The sequence below is a fragment of the Mirounga angustirostris genome, unplaced genomic scaffold (genome assembly GCF_029215605.1).
Source record: "Mirounga angustirostris isolate CCGP_5_RB_7025 unplaced genomic scaffold, mMirAng1.0.hap1 SCAF_7, whole genome shotgun sequence".
Taxonomy (NCBI): Eukaryota; Metazoa; Chordata; class Mammalia; order Carnivora; family Phocidae; genus Mirounga; species Mirounga angustirostris.
In genome coordinates this window covers 125,464,597-125,477,711 of record NW_026991715.1, presented here as the reverse complement: position 1 = coordinate 125,477,711, position 13,115 = coordinate 125,464,597, and the positions used below count along the sequence as shown (strand labels likewise).

The following is a 13,115-nucleotide window of genomic DNA, read 5'->3' as shown; positions in this document are numbered from 1 at the left end:
TTTTCTTATTCATTGCCACGCATAGGCTGTTGATTCTTTTGGATACAATTTCAAATCTTCTAAGATTTACCATGAAGAAAACAGGAAAGTGCAGAAGAATTATGCTTTTGAATACCAGCACTTTACTTGTCAGTAGTTTATGTCTTTTATTGGTCTGTTTAAGATTTCTCTAAAGACTCTTCTATCATTTAAGGTATAAATTTTATACTCTATTCTTAGGATGGAGATTCTTCAACAATGAGGAATGCTGCATCTTTTCCCTTGAGGTCTCCACAACCAGTATGCTCCCCTGCTGGAAGTGATGGAACTCCTAAAGGTATTATAGTAACTTAAATTTCCTTCGGCATTTCATATACATACACACACACAACACACACTCACACACACACACATTTTTTTTTTTTTTAATTGGGGTGGGTGAGAGAGAATTTTAGCAGGCTCCAAACGCAGGGCTCAATCTCACAACCTTCAGTTCATAACGTGGGCTAAAATCAAGATTTGGACACTTAACATGCAGGCGCCCTAGCATTTCCTATTTCAAGTTGAGTAAAGAGCTCAAACTTCTTAGTTGCAGATACCAAAACTGTTCTTCATTGTTTTTCATTTATTGTGGGAAAGAAACAAACCTGTAGTTATCCCTATAAACTTTTGATAGTGTTTTCAGATATATACAGCATTGTTCTCACTGTTAAATCCAATCGTCTTTTCAGACCACAGCCTTCTTAACCTCTCTTGAACGTTTGAAATTATTGATCTACTTTCCCCATCATCCAGTTTCCCAAAAAAAACTTATTTCATATCAAGTCCACTGGTTTTCCTCATACTTATTTTATTTCATTGTTGGTTTTTTTTTTCATTAGCTCTTCTATCTGCTCTCTCATTCCTCAAGGTTTCTGTCATTAGACTTTTTAATCTCCCATTATACTTTTCTCCTTGGCTGTTTTACTCAGTTTTGATAATAGCATTGATTACTTTTATGAACAGGATTACCAAATCAATGTCTTTGGCTCCAGTCCTGTGTCCCAAGTTGTAATTATTGTTTCCAAACAAAATTTCCTCATGGCTAGCTGGTATTTCAGATTCGTTTTCAAGATTGTTCTCACTGTTCTTTTTGCCATTCAATTTAATTTAATGCCATTCCAGTCCTGAATCATCATTAAGTTGTCTCTCATCTCTCATGTAGTCACTTGCCAAAATCAGGCCTATTCTGTTTTACCTCTCTAAATGTCTTACACATACTTTCATTTCTGCTTATTAAAATCCTATCTTTTCAAGTTCTAAGTTAAATGGATGATCTTCCATGGATCCTTTTCTCCTCATCTTCTTAAACCATTCATTAGTTTAAATATTTTCTAATAACTTATCCTGTACTATTTTATGGACATGAATTTTATCTTCAAATTCCCAAAGAACCTCGTGTGGACTTTTATATATACTAGATTCATAAAATTGTGAATTTAAGTCCAAGTTTGGGCTTTTTTTTAGAAGTACTTAAAATTAAAGTGTGATAATTTGAATTACCTGAGTTATTGGAAGAGAATATTGTAATGCATGTTAAAGAATTAACTTGTAATTAATTGCAATATATCTGATAATAAATTTTCTCTATCCATGAGAATTTCTAATTATAGCCTTCTCTAAATCATGGACTGGTATGCCTCTTATTATAAAGATATTTTTTTCACAGATGGTCTCTAATCAAAGAGTTGGAACACATTCTTCCTGGGGTGAAAGTTGAACTTTCATGAGCCATTCTTATTCTATAAGTCTATGAATTTTCAGGGATAAAAATAACTCAGCTTATGAAAGAAAGAGGAGCTTTCAGAATAACTCTATTTGTAGGGTAGGCATCAAAGTTAGGTACATATCTCACAAGTATTGTCAGAGTGAGAAATTATTCAGACTGCCAGGGAGAAGTAACAGTGGGATAGCTGGTTGATCTAGATAATCAGTCTATTTTTCTTCTAACTCTTGAGGATGGATGGATGGATGGATGGATAACTTTAGACAGAAAGAAAAAAACTTTAGAACAACTTCTTGAACACATTATTCATCAGAAACCTCTACTTCTGTTCATGAGGTTGTTTTCCAACTAGTTTTGAAGGTTGAATGCATTGTCAGTCTAATATGATTTATAGATGAACTGTTGGAATTTAAGTTTGTTCTAAAATATATATAATTAGTCACAAAAATTTTAAATACAAAGACAATATGGTGTATTGAATTCATATGTTAGAAAAATCTTTAAATTTTTCAGGTTTGCTAGCCATATAACCTTGGGCAGGTTGCTTAACCACTATAAGCTTCATGTTCCTTTCTGCAAAATAGTGATAATAATACAAATCAAGGTTGTTGTAAATTATTTAAAGGACTTGATATGCAAAGCACCTTGCACACGCTCTGACACAAAATAAATGGTCCAAAAATGTTAGTTTCATTTCTTTTTAACTTCCCATGTAAGCTGTCTAAAAACACTATCTGTTGATTTAACTTCAAACGAACATTTCTGGTAAATTGGTTCAGTTGTATCTTGGGACACCTGGGTGGCTCAGTCGGTTAAGCAACTTCCTTTGGTTCAGGTCATGATCCCAGGGTCCTGGGATCGAGCCCCGCATCAGGCTCCTTGCTCGGCGGGGAGCCTGCTTCTCCCTCTGCCTGCCGCTCCCCCTGCTTGTGCTCTCTCTGTCTCTCTCCCTTTGACAAATAAATAAAATCTTAAAAAAAAAAAAATTACTCAGTTGCATCTTTATCACATTTTATCTAATAGATATGTTCTCTAAAAAGTTATATTTTTATATATCACACTTTAGATATATTAACATTGATGATTGAAAGGGCAGATTTATGTATCATGGAAAAATCATATATATATACTGAAACCTTAATTTAAGATAAGTCTAGGTTTAAGTTCTTTCTATAAAGTACTTTCATCCTGACTGATTTTTATAATTTCCTATGGGTTTTTAAACATTTTATAGTCTAATGATAAGAAATGTAACAACTATACTTTTATTTCTGAAGCATATCAATACATTTTTCCTCATTTAACAGCTTGTTATCTAGGAGAATTTTTCCATTTGATTAGCTTATTTTTACCACTTCCTTGTATCATACGCATTTGTAAATTAATGGGATCTGGGCTGAAGATACTTTATTGAGCCTTGATATTTGCTGGACTTGCATATTTTTCTAATAGAGGGAGGATTAGCAAGCTGAAGAGAGTATGTGAATGATGTTAAGTGGAGGGAGAAAGAGAACACCACATAGAGGTATAAATCAATATTTTACCACCAGTTTGTGAAGTAAGTGAAGATTCTAAAAATTGTAATTGTTCCCGCTTTCTTTTTCTTATACCGGTAAATATTCATGTGAATGTAGTTTCTAGGATTAATTAATAAAACAGACTTATTCTTACTTTAGACTTGTCAGTTTTTCTAAATAATAAGTGAAAGAATAGAGAGTATTTGTCCAAAATATTTGTGTTGTATCATCTTTAGAAACAATGAACTCCTTTGCTGTTTTCAAGCTAAGTATATTTTATAGGGACAAAAACAGAAATAACATAATACTGGTCTGGAAGATGGAATATTCATACTTAAATTTAAACCTGGATCATCTGTGAGCAAGCTAGGCTTTCTTTTTGTATTTTATAGATAAGGCGCTGAGGTTAGATAATTTCCTAATATTTTTTCTTGCATTACGATGTTGTCACTTATTTAATATTTCTATCACAGTGTAAGAAAATGTAAAACTAGCACAACTGTTCATTCCTGTTGAATTGCTTTTCTAGGATCAAGACCACCTTTAATCCTCCAGTCTCAGCCTCTACCTTGTTCATCACCTCGAGATGTTCCACCAGACATCTTGCTAGATTCTCCAGAAAGAAAACAAAAGAAGCAAAAGAAAATGAAATTAGGCAAGGATGAAAAAGACCAGAGTGAGAAAGCTGCAATGTATGATATTATTAGTTCTCCATCCAAGGACTCTACTAAACTTACATTAAGACTTTCTCGTGTAAGGTCTTCAGACATGGACCAGCAAGAGGATATGCTTTCTGGTATGGAAAATAGCAATGTTTCAGAAAATGATATTCCTTTTAATGTGCAGTACCCAGGACAGACTTCAAAAACACCCATTACTCCACAGGATGTAAACCGCCCACTAAATGCTGCTCAGTGTTTGTCGCAGCAAGAACAAACAGCATTCCTTCCAGCAAATCAAGTGCCTGTTTTACAACAGAACACTTCAATTGCTACAAAACAGCCCCAAACTTCTGTGGTACAGAATCAGCAGCAGGTATCACAACAGGGACCTATATATGATGAAGTGGAATTGGATGCATTAGCTGAAATTGAACGAATAGAGAGAGAATCAGCTATTGAAAGGGAGCGCTTTTCAAAAGAAGTTCAAGACAAAGGTAAAATAATCTCATTACTACCACTTCATACTCTGGGCAAATGTGTAATTATAATGTAAAAAACGTTTTTTTAGTTACTCTTTTTTTTTTTTCCATTATATTTTGTAATTTGTTATATCACTCAGTTATATTTTTATTACTAATGCTTATACCTGAGAAGTTAAAATCTTGACTTTTTTATTTCATTTTTTATTTGAAACAATTATCTGAGATTTGGTAATTCTGTATCAGAGGTCTATTCACCTATTATGTATCAAATGATATTATCTGTGCTTGTCTACTAAAATGAATGTTAGTATTTCACATGTATTTTCTCTAAGTTATATTAGTATAGTTTTGCATTTTCACCTTTTTTTCTGTCAAAACAAGGGTAACTGATAGAGAATTATTTTGAACCAGTACATTTAAGAAAAGTTTATGTGGATCTTTATTTAGTTAGATTTTTCACTTTGTTTCCAATCCTGCCATCTCTTAATAATATAGTTTGGGTTTGTTTTGTTTTGTTTAGTAAAAAAATTATGGAAAGAATTTTAAATTAATATTAAGTAGCAAACCTTTAAGGGTCAAGGATCTTTTTTTGGTGATTAGATTTAAGTGTTCCCTTTTGTCTGAGTAGTGTGTTAGATGGAGTGTCAAGACACCTATTCTATGAATTTATGGGCTTTTTTTGTGCTTTATAAAAAATTATAATCAAAAATAACTCCCTATTAAATTCTTGATTATTTGGTGAATATTATATACAAAACTCTTGAAAATTTTGATAGACTAATGAATCAGTGATTGAAATTAGTAATGTAATTTATGGATTTGATGTCTTTACAGATTCATATACACATTTGACTACCCACACCAAAGTATACTTTATGCTTTAATTTTATAGTTAAATATTCTACGTTGTTAAATAGTTCTCGTATTTTCTTTTTGGTAATTATAAAGCAAAACTTCATAAAGTTGGGTAGAACTTTTTATATATGATCTTGTTCATTATGTGACAGGATCATTTCTAGATAATTGTGTTTCTAAGAAACATGCTGAAGATTTATATTATATTTCCTATCATGATGGATCTTTTTAACATTATTGAAAAAACACATTATTTAGTAATTGTTGCACTATGGTGTTTGCTAAGTGCCTAGATCACAGGTTGGTGCAAATAAAGAGACTGCCAGAAGTCTTTATTTTATTGGCTAGGGAACTGGAATTTTTTTAAAGTACTAAACTATTGATGTTAAGGATGATATACAGTGTTCTTATTCTTTGGTTTAGTAATGTGGGGTTCAGGAAATAATAACTATATAGGTTCCAGAATGTATCTCCTCCTCTAACGACTCTTATGAAAGTATATGCATGTCAAATGAAGAGAGCAATGTTATTTAACTTCTCTTGATGGTATTAATCCCAAATTCCTGAATCCTATGACAGTTTTGCAAGAAACATAAAATTGTAATTTCTTGACTGAGAAATATTAGTTGCCTTGAGAACTGAATTTTTGCATGACATTTTAATCTGTGTTTTTGGAAATTATGTTCTCAAAAAGGAGCTTAATTTTTTAAATGATTTTTTAATAGTTGGTAGAAGCAAAAACAGAGGAAATGGTAAACTTTTTCTTTTTTTTTTACTTTCCTGAACTTTCATTGTATCATATTTGTTGAAGCCGAAGTTTTTACTTTTAAAAACTGAAAGAAAATAAGGATAGTAAATAGGCTAACTGCATAATACCAAACTTATTTTAGACTACTAACTTTTTTTAGGGGAAATAAAACAAATTCAGCCAATAGCATACTGTTCTTTCAGAAACTTGTAATATATATTTTACTTTTAATTATCTAATCGGTTTTCTCTGTAATCTATGATAGTGTACCTATAACAAAAGTTAATTGAAAAGTTGAGTGAACAGAATTGACTTACAATTTTGAATTCTCTAAGTGGACTTACAGAGGTATCTGGTGCTATAAGGTTAAAGGAATAAATGTTCATTGGAACTACCTGATTCTTAGTTTGATTTAGATGATTTAGTATGTGTATTTTCCCAAATTGGTTATGCTGATTTTTGCCTACCTCATATTAGTGCTGTCATTTCTGACTTGTTTGCTGAAAGCCATGCTCCCATTATTTTGTGGCTTTATTTGAAAACCTTTAGAATTTAGGTGCCACCTAACACTTGTGATTTGAACCTTGTCATTTTGTATTCAGTTTCTGCACTGTGTGGTGGGCTAGTGTTTTATATTATAAGAGTTATCTTGAGATTTGGGAAAGATTAAAGGTCTGGTATGTTGCTCTAAGACTGTAGGTGAGGTCCTAAATAAAAGCAACATTTTCTGAAGTGGTAGTTTTATAGTCAGCCCTTGAGAATTTAAATATTTCCTTGAAATGAATTTATTACTAGTTACCACTGCATCTTAGGACTAAATTGTGAAATTGATATTTACTGCATTCTAAGGTACGGCACTGAGAACTTTTTTATAACTATTGGTAACTATTGGTGGTGGTAAGGAACAAAAAAGACTACTTGTTTTACTGAGAGCTCTCTTATAGGGTCTGTGCTTGTTTCCCATTATATTCATTTATTATGAGAGGTGCTTCCTTTCAGTAGACCAGAAATGAAAAAAACTATGGCTTATAAATAAGATTAGAAAGTTTAACACACATGGTTGTTTGATCGTTATGCAGTTTAAGAAAAGGGATAGAATACTCTTAAGAAATATTTTACCTAGGCTGTAGCAGAACATAATGTACCTCTGTTCCACACATAGAGGACACTTTCCTGGCTGCTAGGTATTTATGTCCCTTGGCCTGTTGTCCCTTCTTTGGGTAGTTTTATATACACTGATAGGTTAAATCTCTGTAACCTAATATTTTATAATATTCTTAAAGGACCTTTTTGCTCAACCTCTGCTCATATTTTCAATGTCTAATTACATAAATTAATTTTAAAAGGCTGTTCATCTTTGCTTCTGGGATGACCTATCATAGACATTAATATCTCCTCCATGTGCTGAAAATTCCTGCTTTCTTTTGCCAAAGAGGGGGTTTCTTTGTTCATCTTTGCCTATTTCATCTTTTCTCAAGGTCCACTTTCCATGTTAGTAAGTATGAGGAATGGCCTAGCCTAGCTACTAATGTATTTTATAATGTTACGATATTGTTACACTATAACCCTTATAAAAAGTAAATTACCTACTGTCATTTGGAATAAGAGACTAGACGGAAATAGGACAGTTAGCCACTTAGTTTATACTGCAGTTTAAGGTTGGGATGTTTTCATTTTTCATAATTGGCTACTATGTGTATAATTGTGTTGTTTTAAGAGTTTTCAGTTATCACTTGTAAATTAAAGCAAGTGATATAGTTTGTTTCTTACAAGAATAATCAATTTCAGAATTTCTCTAACGGCTGGATCTTATTTTCGTATCAGCATCTAGATTGCAAGTATTGTTGGTTTTGAAATTATGGTATCTTTTTGTATGCATTTTCTTCAGGACTATATGCATTCTGATAGCTAAACTTATGGTACCCTGTGCTGAAAAGGGCTTAAAGATAATCAGTGTCCCAAATATTGAAATTATTCTTTATAGAGATGGCTTTCCATCATTAGGTGAAAGTTATGATGTAATGAAGACTGATAACAAAAGTGGATAGACAAAAGTGACGTGCAGATTCAGAGCCACTTTACAGGAATAAGTTCATGGTGGAACTGAATCAGATCAAGTGAATCAGACCTGCGTGCTCTTAACATATTCAAGAATCCTTGCAGCAGTAATGGAATTTTTCCCGGTTTTACCGAAGAGGTGACGTACTTTTCAATAGTTGAAAAATTAAAACTTTGTATTTAGCAATATATTGTGCATAATGGAAAAAATTACAAGATCTTCCCCAATCTTATTATATTACTCATGTGCAAATGCTTTCATATATTTTTATTATAAATAATCATAGCGTCTATAGTTTAAGATAACTAAATCAAACATAACAATTTCTTTGAAATTAAACTATGCTAAATTTTTGTTTTAATGATAAATGATAATTTGAAATGAGGTTAATTATCTAAAAACTCTTAAGTATTTTGTAATCCTTTAAATTTAGCCTTTAAGATATTTTAATGTTAATGTTCAGAAGAAAGACTGATTGCTCATATTAAGAAAAGGATGAGCCACAGATTTCTTAAGAGAAATCTTCAAGATGCCTGAGTTCTGTGATGTCATTATCGTTCTTAAGTACACTTAGGTTACCATTTTAATGACTTTCACAAGCATGTTTCATTGAAAAATATAAAAATTTTCAACTAGATTATACTATTTCGATTTCTAGATTCTTGTCCTAAAGGTTTAAGGGTATAAGGTGATAAAGCATCCCATTTATGAGGTAATAATTATTTGGTGTGCCATATGGTAAGATGTAAAGATTATTTTGTGTGGCAGAACATTACAAAATAAAATTAAGGAAACATAAATTTAATATTCTGAGTGCTTTCTTCTTAAGTATTGAGGCAGAAAGTTTCATATACGTTCTTACCAGGGTAGTTTTAACTGGGGAAAATAGTTAGATGATAAGATATTTTATTAATATTATCAGGTAGTTATTTTACAAATGGAGCATATGTGACGGTAGACTTGACTTCCCAGTAACTAAGAACCAGAATGACTTACTTCTACAAAAAAATTACTAGTAAATATTTGAGTTAAACTTTAGTAAAATATTTTACTAGACTTTAAGCTGGAATGGACTGCTGCTTCTTACTTTGAAAACAAAATGATGGAACTTTGGTGAATAAAAGCAACATTACCATTAAAAGTTTTTGTTTGTTTTTCAAACTTGGTTTTCTAACAATAAGAGGTTATTTTTTAATGGTCATTTTTTGACTTTTAACCTTGTTTTCCTTAAATGATATTTGTCACATTAATGAATATCATAAGGGAATCTAGAGGTTCTCCTATAAAAATGATTTAAATGACTTTTAAAACAAAGCCAGGCAATTCAGAAGTAAATATTAAAGCAGACGAAACCTTAAGGTGCTATAATACAACTATTCCCAAGAACTAACTAGAGATTCAGTTTGTAGAAAATGACCTAGCAGCCTCTTGAGTCAAGTGGAATCATGCACAGAAATACATAACTTAAAAATACCTTGACATTTTATTGTGGTGGTAGATTTGTGTTTGTGTGTATTTTTGTCTTTACATTTCAGAATACCATAAATTATTTCTTACTGAGGCCAGTATATAGATCCCTATAACCTTACATTGAAGAACCAAATCATTTTTCTTAAGTGGAAGTTGCTTTTAAGACAGGATTTATCTAAAAAGTCCTTCTATGCGTCTCATTTTTATACTTATAATATTAATGTTTCCTTATTTTAAATATACTTCTAATGTGTGTTAGCTTTTAAATTCCATTTGTGCTGTTGACACCTTGAAGAATTTGAATCCTGGATCAAAGGTTAATGACAAACTATTAAACTCTCTTTTTTTCCCTTATTCTCTTCATTTACTTTTTTCAGTGGCATGATTTCTGTTTTCTTTTGGGTTTTATTCTTTTCCATACTTGTCTTACATGTTGTAAAAGCTTATGTTTCCTGTTTATTATGTTAGCAGTATGGGCACTTAGTAATTTTTGGTTCATGGTTAAATGATCTTAAATGAGAACGTGTGATTTATAACTGATTGCCTTATTCTTATGTAAAGAATCTGGTTTATCCTTTACATATACAAACATAAATATATGTTTGTATTTAATGTATTATAAGTTCTATTTATTTTATTCTCTTGGGCTTATTTATATAATCAACAAATACACTGTTAAATTCTTGTTACTATAGTCACTAATATTTATTGAGGTACAGCAACCATGAATATTTCCTTAAACCTTGGTTTAAAAGTATTATGTGATTCATGCCTGCTATTTTATACATGCATATTGACATTTGCATTCACCACATTTAAAAAAACATTGTGACTTAAATATCAAAGTCCATATGGCTTTTAATAAGATAAGAATATATGTCTATTACTGATACTGAATATTTATCTTTAAATTTCAGATAAGCCTTTGAAAAAAAGAAAACAAGATTCTTACCCACAGGAGGCTGGGGGTGCTACAGGAGGTAATAGACCAGCTTCTCAGGAGACGGGTTCTACGGGAAATGGGTCAAGGCCAGCATTAATGGTTAGCATTGATCTTCATCAGGCAGGAAGAGTGGACTCTCAGGCTTCTATAACTCAGGATTCAGACTCCATAAAAAAGCCTGAAGAAATCAAACAATGTAATGATGCACCTATTTCTGTTCTCCAGGAAGATATTATTGGAAATCGTAAAGCTACACCAGAAAACCATCCTGAGACTCCTAAAAAAAAGTCTGATTCTGAGCTTTCAAAGAGTGAAATCAAACAAAATGAAAGATTGGCAGAATCTAAACCAAATGAAAACAGATTGGTGGAGACAAAATCAAGTGAAAGTAAGTTAGAAACTAAAATTGACACACAAACAGAAGAACCTAAACAGAATGAGAGCAGAACAACTGAATCCAAACAAAATGAGAGCACCACATCTGAACCTAAACAGAATGAAAATAGACTGTCTGACATAAAACCAAATGACAACAAACAAAATAACGGCAGATCAGAAACAACAAAGGCAAGACCCGAAACCCCAAAGCAAAAGGGTGAAAGCCGACCTGAAACTCCAAAACAAAAGAGTGATGGGCGCCCTGAAACCCCAAAACAGAAGGGTGATGGCCGACCTGAAACTCCAAAGCAGAAAGGTGAGGGCCGACCTGAAACTCCAAAGCAAAAAAATGAAGGTCGGCCTGAAACACCAAAACATAGGCATGAAAATAGGAGAGATTCTGGAAAGCCATCAACAGAGAAAAAACCTGAAGTGTCTAAACATAAACAGGATACTAAATCTGATTCACCTCGGTTAAAATCAGAACGAGCTGAAGCCTTAAAGCAGAGACCTGATGGGCGATCTATTTCTGAGTCATTAAGACGTGACCATGATAGTAAACAAAAATCAGATGACAGGAATGAATCAGAGCGACATCGGGGGGATCAGTCGAGGGTTCGAAGACCAGAAACGTTGAGATCCTCTAATAGAAATGAACATGGCATTAAATCTGATGGTTCAAAACCTGATAAACTAGAAAGAAAACATAGACATGAATCAGGGGACTCAAGGGAAAGACCATCTTCTGGGGAGCAAAAATCAAGGCCTGACAGTCCTCGTGTTAAACAAGGAGATTCTAATAAATCAAGATCTGATAAGCCTGGTTTTAAATCACCAAATAGTAAAGATGACAAAAGGACAGAGGGTAATAAGACTAAAGTAGACAGTAATAAAGCGCACCCTGACAATAAGGCAGAATTTCCAAGTTATTTGTTGGGGGGCAGGTCTGGTGCATTGAAAAATTTTGTCATTCCAAAAATCAAGAGGGATAAAGATGGTAATATTACTCAGGAGACAAAGAAAATGGAAATGAAAGGAGAGCAGAAAGACAAAGTAGAAAAAATGGGATTAGTTGAAGATCTAAATAAAGGAGCTAAGCCTGTAGTTGTCCTGCAAAAACTGTCTTTGGATGATGTTCAGAAACTTATTAAAGATAGAGAAGATAAATCAAGAAGTTCCCTTAAACCTATCAAGAATAAGCCATCAAAGTCAAATAAAGGTAAGAATACTTACACTGATGTCATTTGTATTCTCATCAGTTTTTGTTTAAGTTTTAGGGTTACTAAGGATTTTAAAAAATGGAAACTTATAGGAAAATATAACATTTATATAAAACAATAATGAATTGTTTTCAGTAATATAAATAAAAAGTTGTCAGTGAAAATTCTTTGTCTTCCATCCCTACTTGAACTACTCACTGTGGTCATAATTTTTACTTTGGTACACAGCGATACGTTCTTTTGCTGTTTAGTTATTTCAGGTATTTTTGAAAGTTGCTTGTTAATCAAGTGAATTATTAGAATGAATATATGTAACAACTTTCTAAAAAGTTATTTAGACTAAAGAGGTGTTCCATTCTACAAGGAGGTAGTAAATTGAATTTTAATTTCTAATATCTCAATAAAGCTATATGATATACAAAAATCAATGTTATAAGCTCTTAAGAATATTGTCTTACACTATTTTCTTACATACATATCTCTGAGTTAATTATTGATGCATAGTTTAAATTTATATAATTTAGAAAGTTATAGAAAGGTTACTTCCCTTTTTGTGGGAGAGGTGGTCAGTTATAGATATTTTATTTTAAAAATACATAGTTTTGCCCCTTTTGTCTTAGGAATGGTATTCACCTCTTAAATCAGATTAAATCATTAGATGGTGAGGTTTGGGAGTGGTTTTTTTGTTTTGTTTATTGTATGGTTGCTGAGTTAAATTCTATGGTTACCTGAGTAGTAGTATTTCCAGGAAAAAGTCTTAAGTGTTGAAAATACAATGGGCAGTCTGTGTAGCAAATACAGTTTTGTGTTTCTTTGTATACTACTTTTAAAGTATCTATCTGCGTGTATATACACACACATACATATATAATTTGATGATGGTATGTGCCAAGACCTATGAAGCCCATGCAATATAAATACATGAAGACACTGATTTTAAGGCAGTAGTGGTAAAAGTTTGATTTTTAAGTTCTCATTCTGTGAAAGAGATTCATTAAAAACTTAGATTTATATTTAAAATATATTTATATTTAAAA

At 32.1% G+C, this 13,115-nt stretch overlaps 1 protein-coding gene across 4 annotated transcripts in view; it reads left to right on the top strand.

Annotated features, from left to right (window-relative positions):
• Positions 1–13,115, top strand: part of NIPBL (NIPBL cohesin loading factor) — a 205,628-nt gene that overhangs the window by 110,055 nt on the left and 82,458 nt on the right. For 3 of the 4 annotated variants that reach the window (XM_064596787.1, XM_045862229.3, XM_045862245.3), the window contains exons 8-10: positions 220–316; positions 3,791–4,417; positions 10,455–12,077. In XM_064596787.1, coding sequence (XP_064452857.1) covers positions 220–316; positions 3,791–4,417; positions 10,455–12,077 — 2,347 coding nt within the window. The remainder of the gene's footprint in view (positions 1–219; positions 317–3,790; positions 4,418–10,454; positions 12,078–13,115) is intronic. The other variant, XM_064596788.1, reaches the window with a different exon arrangement.